Source organism: Cygnus atratus, chromosome 18 (assembly GCF_013377495.2).
Source record: "Cygnus atratus isolate AKBS03 ecotype Queensland, Australia chromosome 18, CAtr_DNAZoo_HiC_assembly, whole genome shotgun sequence".
NCBI classification, from domain to species: Eukaryota; Metazoa; Chordata; class Aves; order Anseriformes; family Anatidae; genus Cygnus; species Cygnus atratus.
The window spans coordinates 4054515-4070510 of record NC_066379.1 but is presented as its reverse complement, the minus strand read 5'-3'; the positions used below and the strand labels follow the sequence as shown (position 1 = coordinate 4070510).

At 47.6% G+C, this 15996-nt stretch overlaps 1 protein-coding gene and 1 long non-coding RNA gene across 2 annotated transcripts; one reads left to right on the top strand and one right to left on the bottom strand.

The window, feature by feature from the left end:
- Positions 1-2164: 2164 nt before the first annotated feature.
- On the top strand, positions 2165-3274 carry LOC118255605 (urotensin-2 receptor-like). The gene has a single exon (XM_035561927.1). The coding sequence runs from the start codon at positions 2165-2167 to the stop codon at positions 3272-3274; it is 1110 nt and encodes a 369-aa protein (XP_035417820.1).
- A 1848-nt stretch (positions 3275-5122) lies between these two features.
- On the bottom strand, positions 5123-13678 carry LOC118255603 (uncharacterized). The gene is made up of 4 exons (XR_004781002.1): positions 13462-13678; positions 11566-11786; positions 11238-11340; positions 5123-5210 (listed from the first exon to the last, which is right to left on the bottom strand). It is a non-coding gene; the product is annotated as an uncharacterized LOC118255603 (long non-coding RNA).
- Between the last annotated feature and the right edge of the window lie 2318 nt (positions 13679-15996).

Sequence of the window (15996 nt, the reverse complement as noted above, 5' to 3'; positions counted from 1 at the left end):
GTGTCTTGTGGACTCACTAATGCTTAGCGTTGCTCAATTAAATAGTCTTCTACTGGAAAGAAAAACGGGAAATTGAAATTGGGTACTCAGTAAACAGATTAAGTAATTCTCTGCTTAGAAGAATGTATCACTGCTTGTCTCTGGCATCTTCTGGGACCAGTCAAAACAAAGCAGGCAACATGGCAGACAACAAAATGCCTATTCTCTTCCTTTTGGCCCTCCATCCCAGCCGTTAAATGAGGGCAGAAGACAAAACAGAGCAGAAAAGGGCTTCAAAACAAAAAGGAGACAGGACTGCAAAAGTTGCATGCAACCTAATTCTCAGAGATGGTCTATTTATGCCAACTCCGGATCTTACTTGAAGTCTGTGGCAGTCAATCCCCCTGCCTGCCATGCAGGCAGGATTTGGCCCTGGTAAAGTATCCGCCTGCATTCCCAGCTGCTCGGTCCAGCTGCCGCAGAGGAATGTGGAGCTGCTGAGGGTGCTGGCACGGGATCGAGGCCGAATTTTGAGTGAAAAAAAATCTCCATCTCAGCACCTGGATCTCAACTTTGTCTTTTAGCTGAAGCTGATAAAGCTAATCTCTGCCTGACAAAAAATCAGTTGAGTTTCTTCTCCCTCACCGGCATTTAGATCGTATTGGAACCAGCTACTTTATTGAATTGAGTTTTAGGCATTCTGTAGAGCTTTGGAAACAGACACGTACATTCAGGAGCTGGGTAGCAAAGCAGAGTTATGTGTGTTTATTAACTTACAGCAAATTACAGCCGAGTAGTCAATACAGTATTTTAAAGGGCTATATCCTGCTCCTACAGGAGTCAACAAGAGTTTCACCGTTATGTAGCATGCTACAGAGACTCAGATGACACATTAAGCAGGGATTAAAACAAGCAAATAAACACAGAACAGTCGTTTTAGCAGGCTGGATGCAAGCAGAAATGTTTGAAGGCATCAAAGACGGTTAATTCCTATCGGAAATCAATGCGAACTGAGGAAATACAGCTCTCCCATACCCTTGGAAAGCTGTCCTTTAACTGCGGCTTGCCCTGATCTCTGCTTTCTCTAAAACAAGATTGAAAGGGAAGGTGCTCATTGATTTTGCAGCTACCCCCAGATTTCCTATCTAACACTTTGGAAAAGTTGTTTCTGTCAACCTCATTCATCACCGTCTGTACTTCACACCCCTCAGGTGAATCAGCTGCCACTGAAGCCCAAACTTAAATCTCACCATAATAATGCTATGATATTTAGAGTAAGGGGAACCCGTGCTCAAAATACAAGCTACTTCCAAGAAGAAGGAAAGAAGGAAAGAAGGACGGAAGGACGGAAGGGAGGGAGGGAAGGAAGGAAAGGAAGGAAAGGAAGAAGGAAGGAAGGGAGGGAGGAAGGGAGGGAGGAAGGAAGAAGGGGAAGAAAAAGAAGGAAAGAGAGAAAGAGAGAGAAAGAGAGAAAGAGAAAGAGAGAGAGAGAAAGAAAGAAAGAAAGAGAGAAAGAGAGAAAGAGAGAGAGAAAGAGAGAGAGAAAGAGAGAGAGAAAGAGAGAAAGAGAGAAGGAAAGAAAGAAAGAAGGAAAGAAAGAAGGAAAGAAAGAAGGAAAGAAAGAAGGAAAGAAAGAAGGAAAGAAAGAAGGAAAGAAAGAAGGAAAGAAAGAAGGAAAGAAAGAAGGAAAGAAAGAAGGAAAAGAACGAACGTACGGGGGGGGGAGGGAAAGGGAAAAAAAAAAAAAGAGGCTGTTTCAGCCCCAGTTTTAAGTCTGCCTCCACCTCGGTCGGTCTCTGCGCGCACCTCACCAGCGGAGCACCGCGGGCAGCCGCCTTTCCCGGAGCCGCCTCAGCCGGGTGGCCTCGGGTAGGGCAGCGAGCGGCTGGCTGGGGGCGGCGGGGAGCTCCGGGAGCAGGGGGCGCAGCCGGGGCCGGGACCGGGATTAGGACCCGGGATTAGGACCGGGGTCGGGGCCAGGACTGGGGGTCTCCCTCCCCGGCTGGGTAGCCCCCTCTTGCCGCCCCCCCCCCCGCGCCGCTCCGCGCCCTCAACGGGCCGGGGGAGGGAGGAGCGGGGCGGGGGGCAGCGGCGGCCCTTCCCCGGGGGCTGCCCTCCCGCGGGGGGCGGAGCGGCGGGGCCGGGAGTCTCGGAGCGAGGGGCTGCGGGGCCGCCGCCGCCGCCCATGGAGCCCAACGGGACGGCGGCGGCGGGGGGCAACGGGACGGCGGGGGGCGGCGGGGGCGGCGGGGGAGGCCCCCCCGGGGGTGGAGGCCCCCTGCTCATCCCGTCGGCGTTCGGGACGGTGCTGTCGGTGATGTACGTGGCCGGGATGGCGGGCAACGTGTACACGCTGGTGGTGATGTGCCACTCGGCGCGCTGCGCCGCCCCCATGTACAGCTCCATCGTCAGCCTGGCCCTGGCGGACCTGCTGTACCTCTCCACCATCCCCTTCATCGTCTGCACCTACCTGGCCCAGGACTGGTACTTCGGGGACCTGGGGTGCCGCATCCTGCTCAGCCTCGACCTGCTCACCATGCACGCCAGCATCTTCACCCTCACCCTCATGTGCACCGAGCGCTACCTGGCCGTCACCCGGCCCCTGGACACCCTGAAGAGGTCGCGGGGCTACCGCAAGGTGACGGCGGGCGCCGTCTGGTCGGTCTCGCTGCTGCTGACGCTGCCCATGATGCTGATGGTCACCCTGACCGAGGGGAGCAAGGCGGAGGGCAAGGTGAAGAGGATGTGTGCACCCACCTGGAGCGTGGACGCCTACCGGACCTACCTGACGGTGCTGTTCAGCACCAGCATCATGGCCCCGGGAATCATCATCGGCTTCCTCTATACACGCCTGGCCAGGACCTACCTGGAGTCTCAGAGGAACCCGCCCCACAAGGAGAAGAGCAAGAGGTCCCCCCGGCAGAAGGTCCTCATCATGATTTTCAGCATCGTGCTGGTCTTCTGGGCCTGCTTCCTGCCTTTCTGGATCTGGCAGCTGGTGCGACTCTACAGCAGCTCCCTGCAGCTCACCACCCAAACCCAAAAGTGCATTAACTACCTGGTGACCTGCCTGACCTACAGCAACAGCTGCATCAACCCCTTCCTCTACACCCTGCTCACCAAAAACTACCGGGAGTACCTGCGCAACCGGCACCGCAACTTCTACAGGTTCACCTCCTCCTTCCGCAAGAGGGGCTCCAACCTGCAGTGCTCCTGGGGACGCTCCATGTCCTCCAGCAACCAGTACGACTACAGCTCGGAGGCCCTGGGCATGGCCACGCTGAAGGACAAGTGAGGAAGAGGAGGCTCTCTGGAGACATCAGGACCAGAAGAGCGTCTGGCCAAGGTAGGGCTTTGGGACCCTTTTGCCCTGCAGGGTCCTAAAAACTCATTTCTGGTGGTCGCTATAGTTCAGGACAAGGTTCGGGGTGACCCCAGGTACTGTGAGATGCTTTTCAGTTTTCTGGGGTTTAGGGCTGTCATGGGGAGTCCCGCCATCAGCGGGTGTGGATGAATCCTTCTCTGGTTTGCGTGCAGAAGATGAGGCAGATACTTTGTTCAGTTCTTCGGCAAACTCTTTTCAAGCTTTGCTGCACTTTGCTAAGCTCCAGCTCTGCACCGGTTCTCCTGTGTGATTTCTCAGTGCTGTCCTCCAGCTACGGCTGGACCAGATCCACAAAGGTCTGCAATTGTCCTGGGATTGCTTAACTTAGCTGCAAGCCCTGGGTTTGCCCTATATATTACCGTTACCGGTTCACAGTGTGCGTAAGGAGACCTTTAAGCCCCTTTTTCTATTTCCTGTTATATTATAGTGCACTACAGTTTGATCAAGCTCTAGTTCAGTTTGATCAAAGTATCTATTTTAAAATTCATTGCAGCAGTGCTGCAAACTCCAAGCATTTAAAAACCACAAGGTAAGCTGTCAGAAAACACTGGGTTATCTAAAAAGGCATGTCATATTTTAACTTTTCTACCCAAGATGATTTTAATCTGCCACTGATTTTAAGTTGGTCCCTTTCTCCACAGTCAACAGAGTTTGAAAAACTGAAAATTTATCTCAGAAAGGAAAAAAGAGAATTCTTATAATCCTGTCACTCAAAGAGCTGAGGCTCTAAAAAAATGACTGAGACCTGTACTGTGAGACTCATCATAAAACGGACAAATTTAACCCTGGCAAATCTCACCAAAAGTATTTTGCCTTGATGTATTTTGCTCATTCTCTTCCCACTTAACACCCAGTGGTAAACCTCCACCATAGATGCTAGAGATGCCTGTAAACTATAAAACTTAAGTTCATAAAAGAAATTGTGATTAAAAAGTGGTCCATTGTCAGGTTTCCCCTCCCACATTCTCCTCACCCAGCCCAAGGGCTGCGTTTACCAGGGAGAGGCTGCTGCTCTCAGCTGTGCTCTAAGGAGCTCATTTAAATAGGGATAAAGTTGTGTTTAAGCCATCTGCCCCAACTCTGGGGATAACTAAAGCGCAGCAAGAGTTGCATAAACTATTGTCAGCAGCTGGCAATGTCCAGGGACTTCTGAAACAACAGACAGCTGCTTCAGGAGCAGTCATTTCCACTTTTTTATGGCATCCCCCTACACCGACCTGATTGAGAGGAGGAACTCAGCAGCACTACGGTGGTACTGGGTTTCTGTGTCCTTGGGTGATCCTCTCGTAGCATGTGCCAAGCTTTAGGGTACGTCTGTGCTCAAGCCGAAACACGAAGTGCCTACACAGCAGCCAAGGATGGGGCACAGAGAACACAGCACAGCCACATGCTGGATTTTATGCATAAAGGCAGAAAAATAACCCCCTCGGGGCACATGTTGGACAAAGACCAGGGAAATAGGTTCCTGTGCCCGAAGTCTGGCATTCTTCATATAGGTGCAGTTTTTAGGGTGCTTTTTGGGAAGGGGCAATAAGGAACTCACCTTAGCATTGCTTACATTACTTTTCATCACAGGACTTTCTTCAAAATGCTTGCGACCCACTTTGTGGTGTTCCAGCATTGTGCAGACTGCCAAGCTGGGTGGTAGAAATGGATGTGACAGTGCCAGCTTCCTTACAAACGCGGGGGACTAAAACACAGCTCTTGCTGGGAACTGGCAGGACAGAGTGGGCTTCAATAGTTGTAAAGAACTTTTCAGGAACTAATTCATTTCTTTTTATTATTAATTCTGAAGCCATTGTTCCTTTCCCTTTGCTTTCCATTTCCGAGGCTGGAAGTCACTCCCCTGTAAGAATAACACAGATAAGACTTAACTCAAAGGGCGGTGTGGGACGGCTGGAACGCGTGCGTCATCCACAAGGTGTGCCGCACTGTGCTGCTCACGGAGTGCAAGAAAAACCCACCCTGACCTGAAACAGTCCTGATGGGTCTTGATTTCCAGTGCTTGGCCTGAGGAGAAACTCCTTGAAAGCCACTGTCCCACCCCAGCATTGCAAGGCGGCCGTAGGACAGATGATTATCCCATATGAAATAGTATATATCTGTTACCAGGTATGTAGGGGAAGCAGATGATGGAAGAGCAGCATAGGTGTCAAAAAGAGCATTGGGGAATACACTTCCTGCCTCAACAAACACGTGCTAAAACATCTAGTGCCAAACAGCCTAAAACTGTAGTTAGTAATGAGAAGGGGGAGCTGGAAGGGAGCTGTGTTTGAAAAAAATAAAAGAAAAAAAGAAAAAAGAAGAGTGGGTTACATATGCAGTTCTACCAGAGCGGATAGCCAACAGAAGAGTTTGGTTAGGGTGGGCTGTGCTCCGCGAGCCGTCCCCTGGCAGGCTTCTGCTGCCCTTCTGAGCAGCACGCGGGGTGCACACTTCGTGCTGTAGCATTGGAGCTGCCGACACCAAAAGGCTGAAGGAGGAGCACCCAAATGAAAGGCTAAGTATGAGGTATTTGTCACTGTCGGGTTTCTTGACCAGCTTCAGCCCATCCCGTCTCGGAGCCGCTCCCCTCTCCTGTCAGGCTCTGATGAACCCTCGTGAGGTTCCTCTAAGGAGAGACCCAGTAAATTTGATGACACCCACAAAGCATGTCGTTCGGGCAGACAAGAGCCTATTTGACAAGCAAAACTGGCCAGCGATCAGAAGACACCGCTGTGTGTAATGAATGGCAGCCCTTTAGCAGCTCAGCATGCAGCATCCCCCCGCCTGCAGGAAGCGCCGCGGAGCCGCAGCCCTTTGCAAATGCGACTCCTCGGGAGCCTCTCATACTCCCGGGGATCAGAGCTCAATTTAAAAGATAAATTTGTGTAAACAACATCTCTCTTATTGTCTCATCAGACCAGTTAAACTGCCAAAAGTCAGTAGTTTTGACCCACTTAATAAATATCCTGCAAGAGCAGATGCGTTAACTGAGTTCCTCTTGTCTGTAACTGTGGAAGCTTTGACAGTTCTCAGTGTGCTCACGTGTTGGAAACAGGCATAAAGTCTTCATATATCTTTCTTTAACAACAAAATGGGGTAGTTAACTTTGGGATTGCTGCTGCCTGCCTGTAGCACAGAGCCTAGTCCAGGGCCGACACAACCTGTAAGCTCCCATATGGGGTAGCTCTGCCTGCTGCTCACCCAGAGTATTTTGGGGAGGACACGGGACTCTGAACTTTGGGCTCGGTGGGATCTCAGTTCATGAGCACAGAGTCAATACAGGCGCAACAAAACTGCTGTAAAGCAGCCCAAGCTATTTTCTGTATGAGGCAGGAGCATTACCTGTCTTCGACACTAAAAAGGATGAGTCAGGGCTCCCAAAATCATGAGATGAAAAACACACCAGCTCTCCACAACCAGAGAGGTTATAAAGTCTTTTCATATGGAAATTGGGATAGTCACATAACCAGAATTCAGATGATGGGGCTCTGGAAACTGCAAGCATCTTATTATTTAGGTAAACCTGAAGCATCTCAGCTTGGGCTGAAATAACAGCAGGGAAGTCCATCAGGCTGTAACTAAGCAAAATGTGGTGAATTATTTTAAAACAACGTTGCTTTGGCTAGTCTCCTACATTCCAAGCAGGCAAGACGTGTGTGCCCTATGCAATTCTGCTGCAGGTTTAGTGACATAGCTAGTCTCTAAACAGGAGATGGTAATTTTAGGAAAGATGACAGTATTTTTGTTGCTGGGGCAGAGGTTGTCACTGCAAAACTGCATATGGGCTTTACAGGAAAGAAAACAGGTTAATCACTAGAAAATCTTCTCCAACATCCCTTGGTGTTTAAATCTGTATGCCCCACTCTGTTCCCCCCCAGCTCATCAGAAAGAGCAGGCTGTGAAAGAAAAGCAGCTTCATCCTGAGTGCTCTTTCCTTCCTTTAATCTAAGGTAGTATCTACTGCAGCAACAGCAATTTTTCTGTTTTCACTTGAAAAAAGAAAAGGCAGGTCCTTTGTGGGACAAGTGAGAATACTTGTTTTCCCCATGCTCAGGAGAATACATTTGAAGCTCACTGACTTTTTGCAGACTTCACCTTGTATCACACATCTTTGCTCATCTTTCTCCCCACTTTTTAACAACACATTTGCAGTAAACGCTTAAAAGCTCCACATTACAATTTAATTGTGTATGCAAGCAAATCATTAACATTTAAACTCCTATTTAGCAGTCATTTCTGGTGCCTATTGTGTGATGGAATACCAGGAAAAGCAGTGGAGGTGATTTTATGAGCACTTTGTACCTCCCACGGCATGCTGCCCAGTTATGTTAGCCCAGGAGATCAGGCAGGGTGACAAGGTTGCTCTGCTCAGAAGCAAATACAGAATCTGCTCCCCTGGCAGCATCAGAATAGAAAGTGCACAAACTTCATAACTGAGCCCAGCCCTTGAGCAGTGGAAGCAGATAACGCACATTTCAGAAACGCCGGTCAGCCCCGGAAATTTGGCCGTTGTGTTTTGGAGTCCCTCTGGTGGCAGGAGCAATCTTCCCTCCTGAGGTTCTCAGGAAGGAAATTTGCTTATTATTTCAGGTTTTAAAACATAGCGGTTGCACACAACCAGACTACGTAACAGCACTTAATTTCTTTAAAATATAACGTTGCCACAACATCTCCTGAACAGAACAAGTCTGTTAGGCAGAGAAAACCCACTTCCAAGTGCTAACTTTGCTCTCCCACCTTTCTTCCTATGCTGAACCTGGACGAACTTTATCCCTGTCACATATCCACTTGTCATCCCTGGCAGCACCCACGGAAACACCCAGAGCTGGTGACTAACTACAGCTTAGCCCAACTACAGATTGCTTTTGCCATATAATATTGGTTGCTGTTGTCAGTTTCAAGTTTTTCAGGGGAATTGGAGAGACTTGGAGTTAATTGCTATGGCTTGGAAGAAATAAATTGCTTTGTCTTCAGAACTGTAGCAGCAGCTTCACAGAAAATAAGTACCATTTAAAGTGATTATTATTACTGCTATACGAGCTTTTTTTGCCCTTGATGGGGAGCGTACCTAAAGCACAGCGGAGGAAAAGGATGAATCAGCTGGGAGCAAAGCATCCGGGGGATTTGGGTGGCCCGAAATCCCCCAAAAATCCCCCCAAAAATTGGGGTGAGTTTTGTGAAGGCAGGGGAAGGAGCTCGATGCCAGCTCACTTCGCCAGACCTCTAGGATGCAACAGGCAGCTGTGGGACACCTGAAATCAAAAGTTACTGAGGTGTATTAAAACCCTAAAGGGGATGCATATCAAAAGCCCCACTCAGGAACCCAGACAATGCAGAGTTTCTGGTGTGGCATGTCACCCCTGGGGCAGCCTCACTGCAGCCTGGCGGGTTTTGGGTGCCCAGAACTGAGCTCTGTGATCTGCGGTCCCAGCTGGAGCCTTCCTGGCCCCAGAGAAAAGGATCCCAATGGGACACACCAAAGCAAAACTGCTGCAATGTTTTCCTTCCTCCTGTCCCAACACAAGAAAAGAAACTATTTAAAGAGGAAAGGGGAAAATGAATCCTGAAGAATTCTTCTGGCATTCGGGCTCTGCTTTTCTGATTTTCTTTGGAACTCACTTGTAATTTAATTTTTAATGTAAATGAAACATTTTTGTAAACACTAGGAACCCTTCAAAAGTGAGAAGCAAGGTGAAGAGTTAAGCACTTGTTGAATTTATTAGGGAAGGCTGTACTTCACTATTGGGGAAGATCCCACCCAAGCTCTCCATCAAGCTCTCTGGAGGGAAATCAGTAAATAACTTGCTGCAACAGCAAACCACTCCGCATATCAGCTGTGCTTGGCAGAGGACACAATCCTAAGCCAAAATGGTGCTAATGGGGAAGAAGTAAGATCTGCTAAGTTTGTCTCAGCGTGTTTAGGCCAGCGTCTCTCTAAGATGTCGTCAGCCTTTCCTTGTGCACGCCCAATAGGATCTTGAGTTCAGCTGCTGAATTCTTAACTGAAAACAAATACGATTTCGTCCAAACAAAGCAAGGAAGATTCCTGAAACTAAATGTGGTGTGTCCATAAACACCGAGTTTTGGAGACAGTCACAGCTTCATATATGTGCTCCTGCAAACCTCATCAGGGACTTCCATCAAATTCAGAACATTTCTACAGCTTTTAGTTTACCATATCGGCTTCAAATTTGAGAGCCACAGGGGTGGCTCGTGCAAGAAGCCCCGCAGGAAGAGGCACTACATAGCAATGCTTCTAACAAAACCCCACTGATTTCAATTGACTTCCTGCTTTTTCCCTCATAACAGATTGGTTTTTCTTTCATTTAGCACTGTAGAAGGGAATGTCTTAGAGAAATGACATTACTATGAAATCAGCTGGAGCCTGAGTTACCTCTCCCACCACATTTTGAAAGCTGCTTTTGCCGCTTGGTTCGGGAGCGGTAGCAGCACTATGCAGGCAGCAGCAGTGGTTAGCTGATCCTACTCGAGTGTGTGTCTTTATCTTCCTTCCCATCATCTGCCGGTGGGGACTCACAGGCCATTCATCCTGAAAGCTGTTGATAAGTAATGCAGGCAGGCTTGAAAGCAAGATAGCTAATAAAATCCAGAGGAGATTTACAGGGGTTGTCATGCTGCAGCCACCTATCGAGACAGCGTTTGACATCCAGGCTGAAGAGGGAGATTACTGTGAATGGGAGGAGGTGGGAAGTCTGGGCTTCTCTTTCAGAACCACCATGGACTTGCTGCATGACCTCGGAGAAGTCACTTGCCCTTGTGCCGCTGCTCAGTTTGCCACCTAGAAAACAGCGATGCAATTTCCATGGTCTGCACGAGTGTCTTAAGACACCGCTAATGCGTGTGACATGTTTTGAGATCCTTGGTCTTAGGTACAAAAGTTAAAAGCTCTCCTTTTAGGAGTAACTCAAGATTCCAGTTAGCTATTAATGGTCAGATGGAGGAAATGTTTGTGTACCAGAAGAACTTCTCATCCATTTTTAGATTAATGGCAGCCAGTCAACAAAGATTATAATTTAGCCCCCAGCAATGGCAGCTGCGCTTGGCTGGCATCTCAGGGAGCACGGCTGAAATGGTTCCGATAAAAGCATCATCATTTCACTGCATCAATACCCTCTCTACAGCCTCTCCCCGGGTAAGAAACAATAGCAGGAGCTACAGTAAGGAAGCAAAATCTTTCTTCTTTACCTCCCGGCAGCCTTTTTCCCCACATTGTGGGTTAGGAGCACTGGGGTTGGTGAAGGTAAGGGCAGTGCATCCCTCCCAGCCACAGCCCGTGCCACAGCCTGCTCCAGTGCTGGATCCTGATGCAGAGGAGGCTGAACAGAGAGAACGATCCTGATTGCTAAACACAGCAGTGCTTCCCTGTCATTTTGTTCTTGGCATCCTTTTAGAGTGATTAAATCTGTCGAGGAACCTCTGCCTGCCTTAGGCATAGCACGAGTAATTCCCAACAACAGAAGAGGAGGAAATAGCAACCGACTAACTTTGCTTCGCTGCTTTCATTTGTCTGTTTGCTTTAATACAAACACGAGTTTATTATGGCAAGCATTTCCCTAATTTCAAAGTGCCGCTCTGTCTTTGCAGCAGCTTCTCTCAGGGAGGATGAGAAAGTGAAGCTCTGCAGCCTCTGGTGCCCAAAGTTATGGGTAAAGCTCTTTGCAGATCTGGGGGCCCACACTGGAGGGGTGGGGACAGAGCAGGAGCAGCATTTGCCCTTATTTCTCCATCCATCCAAGTGAGTATTTTCTCTACCACACACTGTGTGCCCTGGGTAATCACTATCTATCTCTGTTATTCAGAAAAAAAATATAAAACCTGCAAGAAGTCTTGGGTTTAGTTGGATAAAAGGTAAGAAAAACTTTTAAACCTGTAACTTCACAGCCTGGGAGAACCGCTTGTGTTCCCCTGCTCCCATCCTTTGTGCTCATCATCCCAGAAGGCCCCCAGGTGTGGGGAAAAGGCTTCGTTACCTACAAAATGCAAAAATGAAATAGTTAATGTGCCACATCAGATTACTCTTTAATGAGATCAGAGAGGAATTGCTTTAGGCTGGCAGGAGGCTTAGGAAGGCAATACTATGTCAGCTTCACACTACCTCCAGCAGTAAGGCTTTACACCCAGTGTGGAAATAGGGAGGGGGAAAGAGGTAGGCTGCCCTGAATGGGCTCGTGCCTCACAGTTTCTTGAAATCTTACCTCCTAGCAGGTGTTTGGTGCAGAAAAGTACTTGATCCAACCTTGCAAATCCTCCTCTCTTCTCATCCCGTTTGCTGTGAGCATGAGGACAGCCGGTATGGGAGCCCCTGAACCCTGCTTTGCCCCCATGGTGCAGGGTGAGGAGTTACAGAGGTGGCAGGGAAACGAGCGTGAAGTCCCCGGTAGTGTCAGGGCACAGAAAAAAGACCATTAGGTCAGACCTCAAAAAAAAAAAAAAAGCATCCAAAAAAGGCATCAAAGCTGCATTTTAATAGATGTTTTTGTCCTCCCTCATTCTTCAGTAAATGTTTAGCTTAGAGAGCTCTGAGGCTTGTGTTTCAAACTCTGCCTGTGGAGGGTCCATGTGTAATTACAGACTTCAGCCCAGGACCTACCTTAACGACTTTGCATTCCCGTCATTCTCCACAGGCTGAATCTTCTGCCCACACTGAACGAAGCTTTTACAGAAAGATCATGGATCAAATGTGACCGTTTAGTTTGTCTGTTCAGTGAATATATGTTTGCTTTTAGCATGTTCCTGTCCTTGGTGTTCTTATTTTAATCTTCTGTTTTTCTTTGGTCTCTGTCTGCTCTGTCCTTTCTTTGTGCTATTTTTCCTTCTGGGCAACAAGTTGCAGTCTCTCCCAGGGACTCTGCTCCCATCCTCACTTTGCTCCACAGCAACAAACCCTGCCAAACCCTGAAACACCCAGGGAGAGTTTCGAGGCTTTGGGGGAAATTTTATACCTCCTGAACTTCAAATCTGTTGTTTCAGGTTGCCTGCAGAGAAGGCATAAGTGTCTAGTGATTTCTACAACATAATCAGAAAGCAGGCATGTCACTGCAAGTGTGATTGCTCTAAGCAAATCCTTCAACTCCAGCAGAGAAGTTACATCTGCATAGCTAGGAGCACGATGTGACAAACATCTCCTTTAGAGTGGCTCCAGCTTAAACCTCTTCTGGCCCCTCGGTTGGGCTGGTCCATCTGTTTTTGCAGCCCTGGGGTTTTAAAGGGTTAAGCTTTTCTCATTTCTACCTTTTTTTTTCTCTCCTCTACAATCAAGCCCAAACCAATTGTTGCTTCTGCCGATCAGATTTACTGTCCACCCCCCAGCCTGTGAATCCAATACAACCGATGGGCCATGAAAAGAAGTGCTTATGAAACCATATCTTCAAATCTATTTTGCAAAATCATGTGTGAGAAGCTTCAATGCACTTGAGCTTGTTTAAATATCACTCAGAGCAGTAAACGTCTGAATTCATGATCCAACTTCTTTTACCCTACTGCAACTAGAACTATCTTTAAAATTTGTGCTCTTGGTTGATTTGGGCTTTACCTTCTGTTTTCTCCTTTCTGCTCTCTAAGTGATGCTGTGGCTTCCCTTCCAGAGATGCACGTCAGCCCCCAGGTGGCTCTGTAAAGCCTTCTGAGGCAGAAAAAAGAGCAAGGACCTTCCTGAGGGACACCAGAAACCTTTATATATTTGCTAGAATACCCTTGAAAATGTAGTACTGCAGATTTGGTCCACACTAACAATTTGTATAATGGTTCCTAAGTCTTGGAGCAACCACACACTTAAGGACTCAGCACGGAGTGGGGGTGGAGGCAGTTTTCCTCCCGTTGCCTCTGAAACTGTTTTGTTTTTTTCCTGTTTGGTTTTCAATTATTTGACTCACACTTTGTGGACTTCATTTCCTGGCACATTAACAGCTGGTGGTTAGAAAGCTGCAGTTGGCGAGGGCAGTATCTGGAATGGATAGTAATTACTCGCTAAGCTCATTATAATTGTTCAGTTATTGAATAATTTGGAAAGCCAAGCAGGGGGAATATTTGGTTAATTAAGAGCTCATTTAATCACTGCTAAATTTATCCTTCCAAAACAGTGCTCACCTTACCTGGATTTGAAAGCCTTTGTTTACCAACACTGCCGGTGGGAAGCAGGAACACTCTCTATTCTTTGACTGAAGTTGATGGCACTTGCTCTTTGGCCTTTGGTGCAACGTTTTTGTTCTTTATTCCCCACTAGGTCTGGCCCTTCCGTGTTTTTCTTCATAGGCATTGAGATCTCTCTGAAGCTGTTATCAGTCTCTGATGAGATGGTGAATAAGACACGATTCATGTGTAAGCACTCGGGCACTTCTGGGACCAAATTCTCAGCCGATGAAAAAACTGCACAGGAGACAGAACAGCAAAGTGTGAGAATTTAATAGAGCCCAGTAAGCGAGAGCAAGAGAAAAGCTTTAGAGCCCTTGTCGTTTTTCTGTTGCTGCTGATCTAACACAGTTGCTGGGCACATGTTTCCCGTTTCAAGCTTTAGATAATTTAAGGCTTAGGACGCAAGTTTATCACTCAGAGGATGCTTTCTGGAGCCTGGACAAACTTCCAGGGGCTCTGGGGAGTCTGCAAGGCAGTGCTCAAGACCAAGGAAAAAAAATCCTTTACAGCTTATTGTCATGTTTTTACTGGTGCATGAAGAATGTCAAGTATCTGTATGAGAATCCAGGCAGGCTTGCAACTGAAAGGATTTTATTTGAAGACTTTTGGGGAGAGTTTTGAGGAAAGGACTGAAACGTCATTTGAATCAAGATGAGTACAACTTAAACAAGAAGCCCAAAGCAAAATAATTATATAAAACTATTAATTGTTCTAAGTTAAGTGCTTTAATCCTTTGTCCGAGATTAATTTAACACATGATATTCTTCACGCACAGCATCAGTCGGGTGTAACTACCACCACAAATGCCCACAGGATTTGGCTGTCAGCTGGCACATGCTACCTGGGAGGGTATCCCTCCTCCCAGCATGCTAGAAATTGCAGACATTCAGAAAGGAGAAAAAACAAAAAGCCAAGCCTTGAAACCCTTGCTGACCACAGGCAGACTTATTTCCCCTTTGCACTTCCAAAGTCTCCAAGATTTACAGGCTTCTCCAATCCAGTCTGTAAAAAAAACACACACAAAATAAAGTGGATGAGTCTGTACTGAACCTCATCCTTCACAATATGACTCAGAACAAAGTAAACTTATTCCAATGTGTACTCCATAAAAAAAGAAAAAAAATAAGCCAGATCCTGTATCTCTGGAGACATACCCATCTTTTACAGCGGCATTCATGAGCTGCTCCTTTGTGTTTTCCTTTTAGATTAAATGCTGCAAAGAGAATGCTTTTTCCGAGCAGACTCTGCAAGGTAAATTCTGCAAACAGAAGAGCTGTCAGAGCAGGTTGACTGTAAAACCTGACAACCTTGACAGCCTCCTTGCAGCAGTGCAAAGCCATGTCATTTCTCCAGTTACCTGTGGTTACAAAATTGTTGAATGAAATGGAGTCCAAACCCGTCGAGGATCGTAGCTCTCAAACAGGCGGAACAAGTGATTTGGAATAATAATAATAGCCAAGCACGCTGCTCGGGCCCTAATTCAATGCTTTGCCAAACTGCTTCAAATTAACGGACCTTGCCCATTCAGAGCTTGGGCTGCTGAGGGGACGGGGAAGTTCCTGGGGGGATCTGGCTGACTTTATTTTCCTTCCTTGAGAAGGGACAGCCATAAAGCAGCTCTTCAAGAGTGCTATGATTCCAAGCAGAGAAGTGTTATGGGATGTCCTCTGCCTGCTCCCCAGGGAAAAGTAACACGTTTTCAGCAGCCAGGTTCCCACCTGTGGGGCTGGGGCAGGGGCTGCTGGCCCCAGGAGCTGCCGGCCCCAGGAGCTGCCGGCCCCAGGAGCTGCCAGGCACAGGGGCTGCCCTCCTTGGACGTGCTCAGCTGGGGCCACCTCGTGATCCCGACCACGCTGCCAGACAGGGACAGATCCCCCAACACATATATAATCAAAGCAGTTCCCTAACTGAACTTTTTCCTAACTGTTCTTCCTGAAACTTTTGGCTTTAAAGTAACGCTTTGTGTAAAACACATTTCTGCAAATTAGCTTAACAAGTTTCAGAGGAACTTTCAAGTTAGCACAAAAAAGAACAAAACCCACATGCCATTGTTTTAATCATTTGGACTTGCCTTTGCACTTTCTGGCCCTTCCTGCTGAGTGTCTCAGGTTTCTGCAGACATCTGCCACGATCAGCCACTGATCTCATTCCCTTATGTTACCTGCTGGATTTGGGAGGTGCTGTGGTGGGAACAGGAGGACACCAGTGCCATCAGGATCTTTTCTTCCTGTTAATTTTCCCTGCCAAAGTGTCATTCTGCAGCACACTAGGGCAACACGAGTTTTCTGCCTCTGCTGTCAGCCTCCTTCCCTTGCTGGTAGCCAGCAAGCCAAGAAGCCAACATCTACGGGGTCCTGTTAGCAAAGGACAGCTGCAGAAACGCTGCAAACTGCTCTGAACTCTCAATCCTGTGTGAATCATCTCTAAAAACCTATTTCATTTGCTTCACCAGTTTTACCTTTCCCCATTGTGTGTACAGGTGTGATATCAATCCC